Genomic DNA, 15,537 nt, shown 5'->3' with positions numbered 1-15,537 from the left:
CTAGCCAAGCTCTAACTACATTTTTATCTATGTGGAATATTAAACACATTACTGGTATCCCATACAATTCTCAAGGACAAGCCATAGTGGAAATAATGAAGCTCTCCCTAAAACAGCAGTTGCAAAAGCAGACGGGGGGAAATAGAGAATATGGAACACCATAGATGCAACTGAATCTAGCATTATTAACTTCAAATTTTTTGAGCCTGCCCAAAGGTCAGATGTTATCAGCAGCTGAACAGCATCTACAGAAACCAGCTGCAAAGACAGAAGCAGAACAATTGATTTGGTGGAGAGATCAAATAACAAAAAGTTGGGAAACAGGTAAAATAATAACTTGGGGTAGAAGTTATGCTTATATTTCTCCAGGCCAAAATCAGCAGCCGATTTGGATACCATCAAGACACCTGAAACCTTATCATGAGCCAGATGCTGAGGAAGAGATTCTGGGAGGATCCCGAGGACCCCCCGGTTGCAGCCATGTTGAGACTGACACTGAGGAGGACCCCAACTGTCATGAGCGACACCCATCGCACACAGCCACCCACCTGGGGACAGATCAAGAAGCTGTCACCGATGGCAGAGGAAAACCTGAGGAAAGCAGGACAGCCAGTCACAATGAGTAATTTAATGGTAACTATGATAGTGATGATCACCATTGCCATGAGTATTCCTTCAACAAAGGCTGACACAGAGAACAATTGTACTTATTGGGCATATTTATCAATCTTGGCTGGTAATAGTGCCTGGATGTAATCACTCTATGACACAGTTACACATGCTTTCTGATCTCAGTATTTACCATAACAACTCTGCTCCTATAATTGAGGCATACCGCTCTCAAAAACCTATTTGTAAAAAGAATTGGACCCAGTTAGAAAAAATGAACTTACTTGTTTAGGAAGATTGCTTTGCAGAACAGGCAGAGGTGCTGCACAATGATTCCTATGGAATCATTATTAATTGGTCCCCTAAGGGGATGTTTAGCTTGAATTGCACCTCTCAGTCTGCGTGCCATGGCCACACTATGTTCAGCTGATCTGAACAAAATGTCAGATGGTAGAAATGATAAGAAGTACAATAAGAGTTTCTATTATCTTGAACCGTGGTGGTATAGTAGCACCTCAACCTCAAATGATATGGCCCATTGTGGAAGCTAAACATAAGGATTTGTGGCTTAATAAGATCAAAATTTGGGAAAGAATAAAAAAGCATCTAGAAGGACACTCTACAAACTTGTTTTTGGATGTTGTAAAATTAAAAGAACAAGTATTTAAAGCATCCCAGGCACACCTGACCTTAATGCCAGGAACTGGAGTGCTTGAAGGAGCCACAGATAGATTAGCAGCTAGTAACCCATTAAAATGGATAAAAACACTTGGAAGCTCTGTGGTTTCAATGATTGTGCTTTTAATCTGTGTTGTCTTTGTACAGTCTGCAGATGCGGATCCCAACTCCTGCAAGAAGTAGCTCACCGTGACAAAGCTGCCCTTGCTTTTATTGTTTTGCAAATCAAAGAAGGGGGACATGTTGGGAACAGCCCCCCAAAATCTGGCCACAAACTGGCCATAAACAAAATCTCTGCAGCACTGCGACATATTCGTGATGGCCATAATGCCCACACTGGAAGGTTGTGGGTTTACCAGAATGAGGGCAAGGAACACCTGGCCCACCCAGGGCAGAAAAACCTCATAAAGGCATTCTTTTTTTTTTTTTTTTGAGACGGAGTCTCGCTCTGTCGCCCAGGCTGGAGTGCAGTGGCGCAATCTCGGCTCACTGCAAGCTCCGCCTCCCAGGTTCCAGCTATTCTCCTGCCTCAGCCTCCCGAGTAGCTGGGACTACAGGCGCCGCCACCATGCCCGGCCAGTTTTTTGTATTTTTTAGTAGAGACGGGGTTTCACCGTGTTAGCCAGGATGGTCTCGATCTGCTGACCTCGTGATCTGCCCGTCTCGGCTTCCCAAAGTGCTGGAATTACAGGCTTGAGCCACTGCTCCTGGCCTATAAAGGCATTCTTAAGCCACAAACAATAGCATGAGCGATCTGTGCCTTAAGGACATGCTCCTGCTGCAGATAACTAGCCAGATCCATCCCTTTATTTTGGCCCATCCCTTTGTTTCCCACAAGGGATACTTTTAGTTAATCTAACATCTATAGAAACAATGCTAATGACTGGCTTGCTGTTAATAAATACGTGGGTAAACCTCTGTTTGGAGCTCTCAGCTCTGAAGGCTGTGAGACCCCTGATTTCCCATTTCACACCTCTATATTTCTGTGTGTGTGTCTTTAATTCCTCTAGCGCTGCTGGGTTAGGGTCTCCCTGACTGAGCTGGTCTAGGCACCCTGGAGTCTGGAACCCAGGCGATGGCCACCAGAACTTACGCTGCAGGCCTAACTCTGGAGGTGACGTCCAGCACTACTGCATCCAGAGGATCCTTGAGGAGCCCAGGGAGCCAGGAGCACCACCACCCTGCTTGCCTAGCTCCTTCCCCCTGCACGGCTCTGCGGGCTTGGACACCCCAAGCCCAGGCCAAGGAAGGGCCAGGTCCAGCACCCAGAAGTCCCTCACCTGACCTTGACTCCTGCAAGTCCCCCAGCAAACTGCCAGTGACCCACCCCAAGCTGCCCAAATCCATTGCATTAGACTGATGCAACCAAGCGATGGGACAGGTGTGGGTCCCTCCAGCTTTCGTGGGTGCTGAGACTGCTGGGTTTCTGGCACCACTGTGGCCCTGGGACACAGCAGTTAGGAGGCCAACCCAGCCCTGGCCTCCTGGCTTCAGGGTCCAAGAGGGACAAAAGTATTTCTTGTTTATGTATTCCCTGTGTAAGATTGTAGCAAGGCCAGTGCACCCTGGGAGAGGTTCCCTGTGCAAGGAGAGCCCTGAGAATCTCTCCCAGTCTCTGGGGCCAGGAAGGGGAAGATGGGAGAGGAGGGAACAGCATGTGGGTGGGAGGGGAGCTGTGAGAGCAGAAACTGGGAATGAATGGGTGGGGGCAGGAGCAGAGGAGGCCTGGAGGGTGGGTAGAGACCTTGGAAGCTCCAACTGGCTTCTCATTCAACAATCTTCACTGGTATCTCCAGGGCTAAGCCTCCAGCTGTGGCTCCTTCCCCTGGTAGGATAGGACATAGCAGTGTAAACCAAAAATGAAATTCTAAGCCCTCCTATCACTGAATGGACCCCTCCTCTCGACCAAGGGCATTCCAGAGTTAACCTGAAACACTAGTTCAGACCACGATGGGAAATGAGTATTAGACATGCCTCAATGTACCCTCCTCCCTTTGGAATTCAGGCCCAGCTGACCAGCAGTAACATCAACACAGCCCTTAAGACTGAGAGAACAGACTCTTTCAGTCTGATGAGAAACGTTTACAATCTATTCTCTCTGAAGCCTGCTACCTAAAGGCTTCATCTGAAGACGAAACATTGGTCTCCACACCCCTTATCTTAACTAGACATTCCTTTCTATTAATGCTAAGTCTTTATAACTCTTTTTATTTTTTATTTATTTATTTTTTTGTAGAGGTGAGGTCTCTCTCTGTTGCCCAAGCTGGTCTCTAACTCCTGGGCTCAAATGGTCCTCGGCCTCCCCATGGCAAGGATTACAGAAATGGGCCACCGTGCCTGGCCAACTTAACTCTTTCCACCAATCAGAAAATCTTTGAATCTGCCTATAACCTAGAAGTCCCTCTGTCACTTCCAGTTGTCCCCACCTTTCTGGACCAAACCAATGTCCATCCTGCAAGTACTGATTGATGTCTTATGTCTCCCTAAAATTTGTAAAACCCAGTTGTAACCTGACCACTTTGGGTACAAGTTCTCAGGATCTTCTGAGACCATGTCACGGGCCACAGTCACTAAGATTTGGCTCAATATAAATCTCTTCAAACATTGCACAGTGTTTCACTCTTTTTGTTGGCAGGGTCACCTCCTGGGTGACCAGGAGGCTGCATTCTTTGAGCAATGGCCAACAGGCTCAACGCCTATGTACTCAGTCCTTTCAGCTCAAGCGGCCACCCCTCCCCGGGGCAGAGGGCTCAGAGGCAAGCCACAACAAGGTGACACTTCAGGGACAAGTGTGAGCAATGCTGGGGTGTTGGGAATAGGCCTCCAAAATCTGGCCATAAACTGGCCTCAACACTGGCCATAAACAAAATCTCTGCAGCACTGTGACATGTTAGGGATGGCCATGACGCCCAAGCTGGAAGGTTGTGGGTTTACCAGAATGAGGGCAAGGAACACCTGGCCCACCCAGGGCGGAAAACCGCTTAAAGGCGTTCTTAAAACACAAAAAACAGCATGAGCGATCTGTGCCTTAAGGACATGCTTCTGCTACAGATAACTAGTCAAACTCAACTCTTTATTTTGGCCCATCCTTTGTTTCCCGTAAAGGATACTTTTAATCTATAATCTATAGAAACAGTGCTTATCACTGGCTTGCTGTGAATAAATACGTGGGTAAATCTCTGTTGCAGGCTCTCAGCTCTGAAGGCTGTGGGACCCCTGATTTCCCACTCCACACCTCTATATTTCTGTGTGTGTGTCTTTAATTCCTCTAGCGTGCTGGGTTAGGGTCTTCCAGACTGAGCTGGTCTCGGCACTGGGGGAGCTGCCCTGAGAGGTAGTGAGCTCCCTGTCCCTCGGACTATCAAGCAGAGCCAGATGCCGCCCCAGGGAGCTCCTCCTTTAAGGGAGGTCCAGATCCCTGGAACCCGAGCCCAGGCCCAGGCCTGAATCCTGAGCTTGTTTAACCCAGCAATTCTGGGACCCCATCCCGGGTCGCCGGCATCCGCTGTCATTTGAGAGCCTGGGGCTGGCGGGGAGAGCTGGTCCGGCCTTCTCTGGGCCGCCTTTCCTCCCCAGACTCGTAGGGAAGGGGCACAGGACAGCCGAGTTGTGCCACAGCCCGCTGGGCCTGCGCCCCAGGGCCTCCGGGGACACTTGAAGTCCGCAGCTGAGTCATGACTCTCACCCGGGCTCCCCCTCTTCCGCCCAACCCTGATTTGCTCCGGTTTCAAAAGGGAGGAAGGGCGGGAATGCTCGGGAGAGGCCTAGGATTGCCAGGACCTTTAGGGGGTAGAATGAGAGTCGTGAGGGCGAGTAACGAGGTACTGGCTGGGGCTGAAAATGCGCATGGGGACCAGAGCGTGATTCGCCCTGAGCCGCTGAGCACGCGCTGCGGGGTGGAGGTCCTGGAGCAGAAGCTAGGTTACCGCAGAGTCCGCTGCAGCGCCCCTGGCGTCCGGGCTGGGTCCCATTTTCCACGAAAAGTCCCGCGGCTTCGGCCGCGGAGCTGCTAGAGCCTTTGACTGTGCTCAGACGAAGGGCCCAATGGCCAGGGCCAGACCGCGTCTTCAGAGCCTGGCGAGGGGCCCGTGCTAGGGGGAGGCGGAGACGCCGGGGCGCGCGGACACCCTCGCGCCTGCAGCGACGCTCATGGCCGCCAGGTGCCGCTGTGGCGCTCAGCGCGCCGCCCGCCCCGCCCCGGGGAACGCGAAAGTGGCGCAGGCCTGGGCGGCGGGACTGACCACCTAGAGCGCTGAGGGGATCAAGCAACCGTGGGCGGGGCTCCGGGCACCTCTCCCCCGGCCGGCCTCGCGCTGTGGTTCGCTCCGGCCGCGCTGCGCTCGCGAGTTCCCAAGAGGCCTGGCGGGCACCGTCGCCAGCGCCGCGGACACCGGCACCAGCGCCACCGGCTTCGCAGCACCCCGCGCCTGCCGCCGCGATGCTGGGGCTGCTGGTGGCGTTGCTGGCCCTGGGGCTCGCCGTCTTTGCGCTGCTGGACGGCTGGTACCTGGTGCGCTTCCCGTGCGCCGTGTTGCGCGCGCGCCTGCTGCAGCCGCGCGTCCGTGACCTGCTAGCCGAGCAGCGCTTCCCGGGCCGCGTGCTGCCCTCGGACTTGGACCTGCTGCTGCACATGAACAACGCGCGCTACCTGCGCGAGGCCGACTTTGCGCGCACCGCGCACCTGACCCGCTGCGGGGTGCTCGGGGCGCTGAGGGAGTTGCGGGCGCACTCAGTGCTGGCGGCCTCATGTGCGCGCCACCGCCGCTCGCTGCGCCTGCTGGAGCCCTTCGAGGTGCGCACCCGCCTGCTGGGCTGGGACGACCGCGCGTTCTACCTGGAGGCGCGCTTTGTCAGCCTGCGGGACGGCTTCGTGTGCGCGCTGCTGCGCTTCCGGCAGCACCTGCTGGGCACTTCACCCGAGCGTGTCGTGCAGCACCTGTGCCAGCGCAGGGTGAGCGGCCCCCGCCCCTGGCCCCGGAGCACGGCCTTTGCGGGACCTCCAGGGGCTTCTCCTAGTCCCCGGCCACCTCCTCTAGGGAAGGCCAGCTGCCTGCACCTCTTTCGGGTACTGCTGGAGTCCTGCCTCTTGCCGCTCCGGCCCGTCCCTCTCTACCGGGCATTCCTCACTGATGCCTTTGTTCATGGGGGTTCCTAGGGTCCCCGAATCAACTCCATAGTTTGGCTTAGCGTGCTTCCCTCCTGCCATTTCTTAACCTGGCGCCTCACGGTTTCATGTTCACTCCTCCCCTCTCGCCTGGGGTTCTGTTCTGTGGCTAGAGTGCTGACCTCTCTCTCTGGTTCTTGGTCCTGAATATAGGCTGGAGGGGTGATCAGTTAGAAGAGGTTCCTAGGAGTTCCCAAGGACCTGAACCCCCCTTTCGCACAGCTTAGAGCTGAAGGCCTGGGTCCTGGTCACCTGGGTTTGGGGTTGAAGTACCGAGCCGAGGAGCTGCAAGCCTTTTGGCCTTTCCGCAGTTGGAGAGAGGAGGGCCATGCGTCTCCCCAGGACTCGCTCCTTCCAGCAGGGCGGAACCTCCCCAGCAGCGTGACAACTGGGGCCCTGGGGACTGGTGGCCGATATGGCCAGAGCAGATGCCTGAAAAGTTGCCTGGAGCGTCCATGCAGGAAGCCAGGGCTTACCCACCCCTGGTGTGCCCTTAGGGCGCTGCCGTCTCCGGTCTCGGACAGGTGCCTCCCGAGCAGAGGAGGGTCAATGTCTCACATCAGTCCTAATGTTACAGGAAAGCGATTCAGATCCGGACCTCAAGAGAGGGTTCTTGGATCTTGTGTAAGAAGAAATTCAGGGCGAGTCTGCAGTGCAAAGTGAAAGCAAGTTTATTAAGAAAGTAAAGTGGTGAAAGAATAGCTGCTCCAAAGACTGAGTAGGACGTTCCTGTAACAGGAGGAACGCGTCCACCCTAGGTGCAATGCTTGTATATATGAGGAGATGTGTTCTGCTACAAGGGTTTGTGATAAAGGATTAATTTTCTTAATTACAATTTTTTTTTTTTTTGAGATGGAGTCTCGCTCTGTCGCCCAGGCTGGAGTGTAGTGGCGCGATCTCGGCTCACTGCAAGCTCCACCTCCCGGGTTCATGCCATTCGCCTGCCTCAGCCTCCCCACTAGCTGGGACTACAGGCGCCTGCCACCTCGCTCGGCTACTTTTTTGTATAGTAGAGACGGGGTTTCAAAATTAGGAATGCCTTTGTTCTCCAGATATCGGGGGTATCTGGACACTTCCAAGTCTGGGTCTGTTTAGTAAACATTATTAATTTGTTCCCTTAACTGTGTTTGAAACGCTTGTTCCCCGGTGCCGTAAAGAAATAGCACTTGAACATAAATTTAATTTACTCAGCAAGGCCATTTTTACTTCCTGCAGAAAGGGTACACTGGCCAGCAGCTTTGCCACGAGAGTACACTGAACAAAGGAAACAGGGCCATTTATATAACCCGATGCATAACAATCGCTTCTATTTAAAGTGTGAACGGAATATTTAATGCATTTCAGCCAGGCATTTGCATCTTGATACTCTGTTTTGATGGCTAAGATCTGTCTTAGATCTCTTATTTTTACAATAGACACCCTAGTTTTATTATTAGATGTAGAAGCAACTAGTGTGAGATCTAGAACTGAGGCTACTGAAGAAGGGAGAGATGAGGGAATAATGCGTATTTAAAAATACCTAGGGGATCTTTTCCATTATGTCAGTCCCCGTACCACAGAAGTGACTAAGGGCAGGCCTAGAGTTAGTTAAGGTGGAGGTGGTGATAGAGAGAAGGACAGGGTTATATTGATAAGGCTGACAGTTAGAAGGGGTAGTCCCTTTCAGTGAAATAGATGAGGGGTTTTAGAACTGCACAGACCTTTTTTATGGAAGTCCAGCTTTGTTGCTGAGTAGTGTAAAGGGTGTAGTCCCATTTACTATAAGGTTGCCAGGTGGTAGCAGCAGAAAATCGGCATCTTGGCTGCAGGTCATTGCAACAATGAGTGCTAGGGTAACTGTCAGAGGGCTGGGACATAAGTGTCTGTGAAAAGGCTAGCTGCTGTTGATCTTTTACATTTCCGCAAGGTATGACAGAGCAAGCATTAAAGGCAGTGGTCTGAGGTGAGTTAGTTACAGTAATAACAAAGGAACTAGTAACAGAGTAAGGAAAGGAAGCAATATAGAAGGTATGTGAAAATTAAGCTTTCTTTAACTTAGTAGGGCTTGATCCTAGTACAGTAACCCATGATTCTGAGAGAAAGATGTTTTCTTGAAACATCTTTCAAGAAAAATGGTGGGACCATTTTTTCTTGGCTCTGCGGACGCCTGTCTCAGTGGTTAACAGCATAAAATAGCGTTTTTCCCAGGCTGGCTCAAGTGTTTTCTTTCTGTCTTTTGATGAGGACGTGGTTTTCAGGCTGGTGCTGGTACTGGAAATTCTAGGGGTGGTAGCTGTGCTAAAAGACTTTGAGTTCCGAGGGAAGGGAAAGTGGAAGATAAATTAAGTATATAACTTTTGCTGCATATCCAGGGCTTGAAGCCCCACTCCATTCCTGCTCAGCGCAGCCCAGGGGACGCTGCGGCCCTGCTTCCTCTTAAGGTCTTGGCCTTCTTGGGGCCTTCACTGCCCCTGTGCACTGTGGCCTTGGACATGAGGTTTCTTGTGACTTATCTGGCCGCCTTTGGGCCTTAAGAAAGCTAAACACCATTTTATATTTGACAGTGCTTTTTGTGTGATTTTATACCAGATAAGTTAAATCTTACCTTTATATTAATGTGCTATTAATGTTAAACTTAATAAAATCTTGTAGACATTATTTATTCAATTTTAATGTCTGACTATAAGGTAAGATTTCTATAGACTCTTTTTAAGCTTTTATAATTTTGTTAAAGAGCGGGTTAGTGCTTTAAGAAAAATCTATTGTGCTTTTAATGACCAGTTCACAGAAAAACTGCATGATACCCCTTTAACTTTAGCCAATATGTTTACATACGGAATTTCCTTTACAGTTAACACTTTAAAACTTGCTTAAACCTTTAAAACAAAATATATTTTTAACCTTTTAATGTAGGTAGAAATCCATATTCTTATACCTCTTTATAGTCCTGTTATTAAAAGTATATTTTATTTTTCTTACATTCCTTGTATATAAACTTTTTTTAAAAAATAATTTTACATTCAGGAGGCCTAATTACTTTTAAAATATACACTATTTCTTGCGTAAATTCCCTTTTATAGCTTTTCTTAAGACTTTCACAATCTTCAACATGTCTTAACTTTATGCCTTCCTTTTACACTATTTATTTTTCCTAGTTTCACCCTCTGTGTCTTCCTTTGATTTCTATCTCTTCCAGTTTCTCTCTTACTTATTCTTTCCCTCTACATTTTAATTTCTCTCTCTCTCTTTCTTTCTCTCTCTCTCTCTCTCTCTCTCTCTCTCTCTCGTCATCATCCCGTTTCCCGTACGGATTGCTGCCAAATCGTTTGAAATGCTTGTTCCCCGGTGCCGTACAGAAATAGCACTTGAACATTAATTTACTCAGCAAGGCCATTTTTACTTCCTGCAGAAAGGGTACACTCGCTAGCAGCTTTGCCACGAGAGTACACCGAACAAAGGAAACAGGGTCATTTATAACCTGACGCATCCACCCTACTGCTGTGTCCGGGTTTCCATTGGCTGGAACGGGACCTCACATTCCATATTTGTCCTGATGGGCTAGCAACTTAGAACTTTGTAAAAGAGGCAAAGGCATAGGAGAACAAAGGAAGGAAGTAATTTGTGGAATGCTGAGAAAGGTAAAAACACCTTCAAATAAGGAAGAGGAACAGGCTATGACCTAATGCTTGCTTGGACCGGTATAAGCATGCCAGGGCAAATATTTAGGCTAAATTGTGGGAGCTAAGAACATAAAGTACATTGATTTCTTTATCACGGCTAGCAGATATTTAAGAATGTTAGCACAGGTCTTTGAATAAGTTTTGCTTTTAAGAGAAGTTACTATTTGTTCCTAATTACATCAGGAGGAAAGTCCTTGAAGAGGAACCTCTACTTTACTTTTTACAACTGTGAACATCTAGAGGCTCGGAATATCTCACTTTCTGAGGATGCAGCCCAGCAGGCCCCAGCCTCATTTCCCAGCCCTCACTCAAAATGGAGTCACTGGTTCCAATGCCTCTGACACTGAGAGGTCATGTCAGGGGTGGGGAAACTGAGGCTCAGAGGAGCGATGGCGCTGCACAAAGCTGCACAGCAGGCCACAGGGCACAGCTCCCTGGTCTTCTGTTTCTGTTGAGTCATGTGAACCAAAAAGTATCCAAGATAGGTCTCAGTCAATTTAGAAAGTTTATTTTGCCAAGGATAAGGACACACCAGTCCTGACGACAGGTGGACACATGCCCAAGGGGGTTGGGGTACAGCTTGCTTTTATACATTTCCAGGAGGCACAGTACATCAATCACTATATGAAGGGTTCACATTGATGCCATCTGGAAGGGGGGCTTCCAGGTCATAGGCAGATTTAAAAGTTTTCTGATTGGCAGTTGGTTGAAGAGCTATTATCAGTAGAAAGGCATGTCTGGATTAAGATAAGGGTTGTGGAGACCTAGATTTTATTATGCAGATGAAGCCTCCAGGCTGCAGGCTTCAGAGGGATTAGATTGTGAAAGTTTCTTGTCAGACTTAAGGTGTGTGTTGTTAATGCTGGAGGGCATAATGAGGCCTGTCTCACACCCTCTTTACGGCCTCGGCTGGTCTTTCAGGTTAAATGTGGAGGGCCCTGGCCTATTGGAAGAAGTTCATTCAGATGGTTGGGGGTACCTTCGGATGTTATTTTTGGTTTACAGTTGGGAACCCCCTAAAGGGCCTAGATCTCTCCTTGCCCCCAGGTGCTGGGCTCTGTATGTCTTTCATGCATCTGGAGTCCAGAGGGGAAGGCCACCAAGGCTGAGAGCCGGGCGCGGAGGCTGAGGAGATGGGGAACCCGGCTTGCTTTTCTGGGAAAGAGGGCGTGATAACATCAGGCAGGGGCTGGTTGGTGAGGTCCCTGTGGGAGGTGAAGGCTGGGACCCAGAACAGCAGAGACCCTGTGGGTGACGTGGAACGCCTGCGGGTACAGTTTGGGCAGGCTGAGCCAGGGCGGGGTCTCGCAGGTTGGGAGGCTGGCCTGCGGTGATGTGGCCAAAGGGGCAGAGCTGGGCTGGAGCGAGCGTCGGTCACATGGTTGAAACTAGTTAGGGAGGGAGGGGAGTCGTCCAGGGAAGAGTCCAGGCCCAGCTCTGCTGGGACTTGCCATGGGGGTCCTGGCCCATCTGCAGGGAAGGTCTGGGCTCCAGCTCTGAGCACATCCGTGTGCTGCTCCGCCCTGAAGTGGGGGTGGGCCTGTGCCTGGCCTGTCCCCTCATTCTGGGCGCTCCCAATGCCCATCTGCAAGGCTGTGGACCCCTCAGGAGTGGCCTGGAGCCTGGCTGCCATTGCCACATGGTGGCTGTGTGTGTGGAGAGGGTTGAAGTAGAGTGGTCAGGCCCAGGCTGCCCTGGCGGATGAAGTGCCGTGCTCCGGGTGCCCTGGAGAAAGAAGAGGACCCAGTGAGCCCTGTGTGGTACCTTCCCGGAGGAGGGCTCCCATCCTGGCCCTCTGTCACGTGTGAAGAGACCACCAAACAGGCTTTGTGTGAGCAATAAAGCTTTTTAATCACCTGGGTGCAGGCGGGCTGAGTCAGCGAAGGGAGATAAGGCTGGGGCCGTTTTATAGGGTTTGGGTAGCTAAAGGAAAATTATAGTCAAAGGGTGTTGTTCTAGGAGTAGAGGTCACAAGGTGCTCAGTGGGGGAGCTTTTTGAGCCAGGATGAGCCAGGAAAAGGAATTTCACAAGATAATGTCATCACTTAAGGCAAGGACCAGCCATTTTCACTTCTTTTGTGGTGGAATGTCATCAGTTAAGGTGAGGCAGGGCATTTGCACTTCTTTTGTGATTCTTCAGTTTCTTCAGGCCATCTGGGCTTATATGTACAAGTCACAGGGGATGCGATGGCTTGGCTTGGGCAGAGGCCTGACATCCCCTGTCACCCTGAGGCCCCTGGATTTCTCGTCAGCCTTTCCCAACCTGCCAACTTCATGGGCTTCTGTCTGGGTTCTGGGGATGGCCCCTAGGGGAGATGGGCCTGGCACAAGCGGGGCCATGTCAAGGTGGGTATGCAGGGGTCGCACACGTATGCAGGGCCTGGGGAGGCATGGGCAAAGCATGGCAGGCCGCGGGGCGGGGGCTCCTGGAAGGTCATGGGCTGGGGAGCAGTGTGGGCAGTGGCCCAGAGGTGAGAAGGCCGCAGCTTGGTGGGTGTCCCCTTTCTGTCCACTGCAGGTGGAGCCCCCTGAGCTGCCCGCTGACCTGCAGCACTGGATCTCCTACAACGAGGCCAGCAGCCAGCTGCTCCGCATGGAGAGTGGGCTCAGTGATGTCACCAAGGACCAGTGACCACCACCTTCACACCCTGCCTGCTCCGGCCACCATCCTGGGCCTGGGGGCTGCCTGAAGATGGGCAGGCTGGGCTGCACTCTCTTCCAGCTGGAGTGGCCTCCTGAGCAGCTGGCCCATCCCCCTTCACCCACTGGGCCCCCCAGTTATTGATAGCCCTCTGTGCTGGGCTCCACGCTAGGCAGAGGGAGGGGGTGGCATCGGCATCCTCACCCAGCTCTGCCCTCAAGGTGAGGATGGATGAGCAAAGGGGAGTCCTGTCTCGCCCTACAGTGAGGCCACTCGTGTGGGCCTAGGTAGGGGAGGACACTGCCTGGAGCAGAGGGACCCACAGGTGCCTCCTGAGTCTAGATCCTGGCTCTGACCACTGCAAGGGCTGAGGCAGGGCCCGGCCAGAGCATCCTGGGTACAGGCCTGTCCTCTCCAGGGCCTGGGCCTGATTCAGGTGCAGTGGGCGCTCCTGAAGGGTCAGAGCAGCATCTGCCAGGCAGCCTCCTCTGGCTTCCGCTGAGGTGGATGGAGGCCTGGGGCAGAGCCTGGGTGGTCAGAGGCTGGGGCTGGAGGCAGAGGGAAGGGAGGCATTTGCCGACAGAGGACAGGGCACCCGGGCTCCCCGCTGCAGTCGGCCTTGCCGCTTCCTCCTCCTCCTCCACCTCCAGTCAGGCTGGATGGGAGGGTAGCCTTGTGGCTGAGAGGGGCCAGACTAGGTGACTGGGTGGCACAGGGGCTCCTGGAGAGGTATCAGGCTTCCTGCTGGGGGTTCCTTTGTCGGAGGGAACAGAGCAGGTGTGGGACTCTGCAGGGGTGCCCTTGCCCACTCCCACCCCTGAGTGCCCACCAGGGCCATGCTCTGTGACTGGGGCTGATCCCTGCCCTCTCTGGGCCTGTAGTACCACAGGCCTCTGTACCACTCGCTGGCCCGGCCAGCAGGCATCTTCTTAACAACTGTGCCCTCTGTATTTAGCATGTTCCTTGTCAGCTGCTGGGCCGGCCCTGCCTTGCACTAGCAGAGCCTCTCCTGGCAGCTTCTCAGGCTTCCCTAATGGAGACACCAGGCTACTAGGACACTGGCTGGGGCCACCTCCTCCTGCCTAATACCTCACCTTACAGCTGGGGAAACTGAGGACTGGAATACCCAGAGTCACCGAGGCAAAGTTGGGGCTGGTCCCAGCCTGAGGCTCCAGCTGATGCCCTCAGCTCCCAGAGAGGAGGTGCCCCATCTAGCGGGGTGTGGTGGTCATTCTTGTCAGCTCAGGGCCCTGTGCCCACCTGCCTGTGCCCCTGCATCTGTGCCTGCACATCCAGAACTGCCTCTTTGCCGCTACCTCCAGGAAGCCCACCTTGAGCCAGAGCCAGGAGCTACAGCGCTGCCCCTGATAGGACACGCCTGCCCCCACTGCTGCTCTTGACTTACAGCCACCACTGGAAAGCTGCAATCTTTCTGTTTTATTTAAAGAAAGCCCAACATTAAAGGGTTTTCATTGCAACCGTGCTGGGGAGGTCCTTGTTTCTGAGCTCCCACCACCACTACCATCCAGACGGGCTGAGGTGGGGCCCATTCCCAGGATGGGTTTTCTGGCATGGGGGGTATCCAGGCTTCTTGGGCTCCCATTAACTTAGGGATCAGGCTGGCAGGGCACTTGTCCTCATCCCATGGAGCATAGGACTGAGGCCAAGAAGGTGCTGCTCAAAGCCCCCTGGGGAGCCCTTCCTGCTGTGGCCCCCCTGGTTCCCAGCTCTTGAGGCTTGCAGCCCCATCTACAGATGCCGGCTCCAGGTTGCTGTTCTCCCTCCTTCAGGGATTACCCTGGAGGTCATGCCCCAGACTGGGTCTGGGCCTCCAGCCTCCCAGAGCCTCTGGCAGGGTGCAGGCAGCCATTGGAGGCAGAGGTCAATGGATTTTGGTGGGTGGTGGATGGGAGGCAGAGCATAGGGGCTGTTCTGTGGGCCCTTCAAAAGTGGTAGAGGGGGAGTGGGACCCTCCTGGACATAAAGGTGAATGAGGTGGGATGTGGCCATGTCCATGCTCTGACCACCTTCCTGGGAGGGTCCAGAAGGCTCTGAGGGCCAGGGAAGGAGTGGGCAGTTGGAAACAGCTATGAACCCAGCATTTAGTGATGGGGCAGTAGGGCTGGAGAGGGGAAGCAAACTTGCGCGGCAAGTCTGGGGTCTGCAGCCAAGGCGGTTGGCCAGAAGCCTCTTCTTTCTTGGGGGTCCTTGGGGGAGGTGGCTCGTGGGGTTGCGATGGGTGTCTGAGCTGAGTGTTACAAGACAGGCTTCCCAGTGGGGCTGCAGACGAGGCTGTGGGGATGCTGTCCAGCCAGTGGTCATGAGCAGCTGCCTGAGCAGGGCGGGGGCCACAGGACAGGGTGCCTGGGGACTTAGGGGGACACTATGTGACGATGCCATTGCGGTCCCTGGCTCAGCAGCTGTCCCCGGGTGGTGGAAGGCACATTGGCCTGGATGGGGAGTGGGGCTCAGTGACTAGACTAGGGGTGAGTGTATCCAGTGTGCATATGCATGTGCGTGCCTGTGTGCATTCGTGTGTGTGTGCATTTGCACAGGCGTGCACAAGCAACGGGAGAGCTTCAAGGTGGTTGAACGGGCAGCGCCCGCAGGCCTCTGGGACTTCTCTCTCCATGCGGAGGCTGAACATCCTGGGCTGTCGTAGGCTGGCTCAGAGGAAGGTTTGAGCCAGCAGGGCCCTCTCTTGGTCTTGTTTTTGGAGGATGGGTGGACCACAGGGGGGAGGAGGGCCCTTGTTGGCTGTGGTGGTGCTGATTCCTGCCAGCAGG

General features: G+C 52.9%; 2 protein-coding genes across 3 annotated transcripts in view; one reads left to right on the top strand and one right to left on the bottom strand.

Annotated features, from left to right (window-relative positions):
• The window catches only part of JRK (Jrk helix-turn-helix protein), a 387,231-nt gene that overhangs the window by 85,056 nt on the left and 286,638 nt on the right, over positions 1-15,537 (bottom strand). The window lies entirely within an intron of this gene.
• THEM6 (thioesterase superfamily member 6) lies at positions 5,571-14,229 on the top strand. 2 transcript variants are annotated; one of them, XM_050801055.1, is made up of 2 exons: positions 5,571-6,079; positions 12,629-14,229. In XM_050801055.1, exons 1-2 carry the CDS (start codon positions 5,726-5,728, stop codon positions 12,740-12,742), a joined length of 468 nt encoding a protein of 155 aa, XP_050657012.1. In that variant the 5' UTR covers positions 5,571-5,725; the 3' UTR covers positions 12,743-14,229. The 2 variants fall into 2 exon arrangements, with proteins under 2 accessions (XP_050657012.1, XP_050657011.1); XM_050801054.1 differs by having other exon boundaries at positions 5,571-6,238.

This window comes from Macaca thibetana, chromosome 8 (genome assembly GCF_024542745.1).
Source record: "Macaca thibetana thibetana isolate TM-01 chromosome 8, ASM2454274v1, whole genome shotgun sequence".
Lineage (NCBI taxonomy): Eukaryota > Metazoa > Chordata > Mammalia > Primates > Cercopithecidae > Macaca > Macaca thibetana.
Note: the sequence above shows the minus strand (reverse complement) of the source record. Positions and strands in the feature narration are given on the sequence as shown.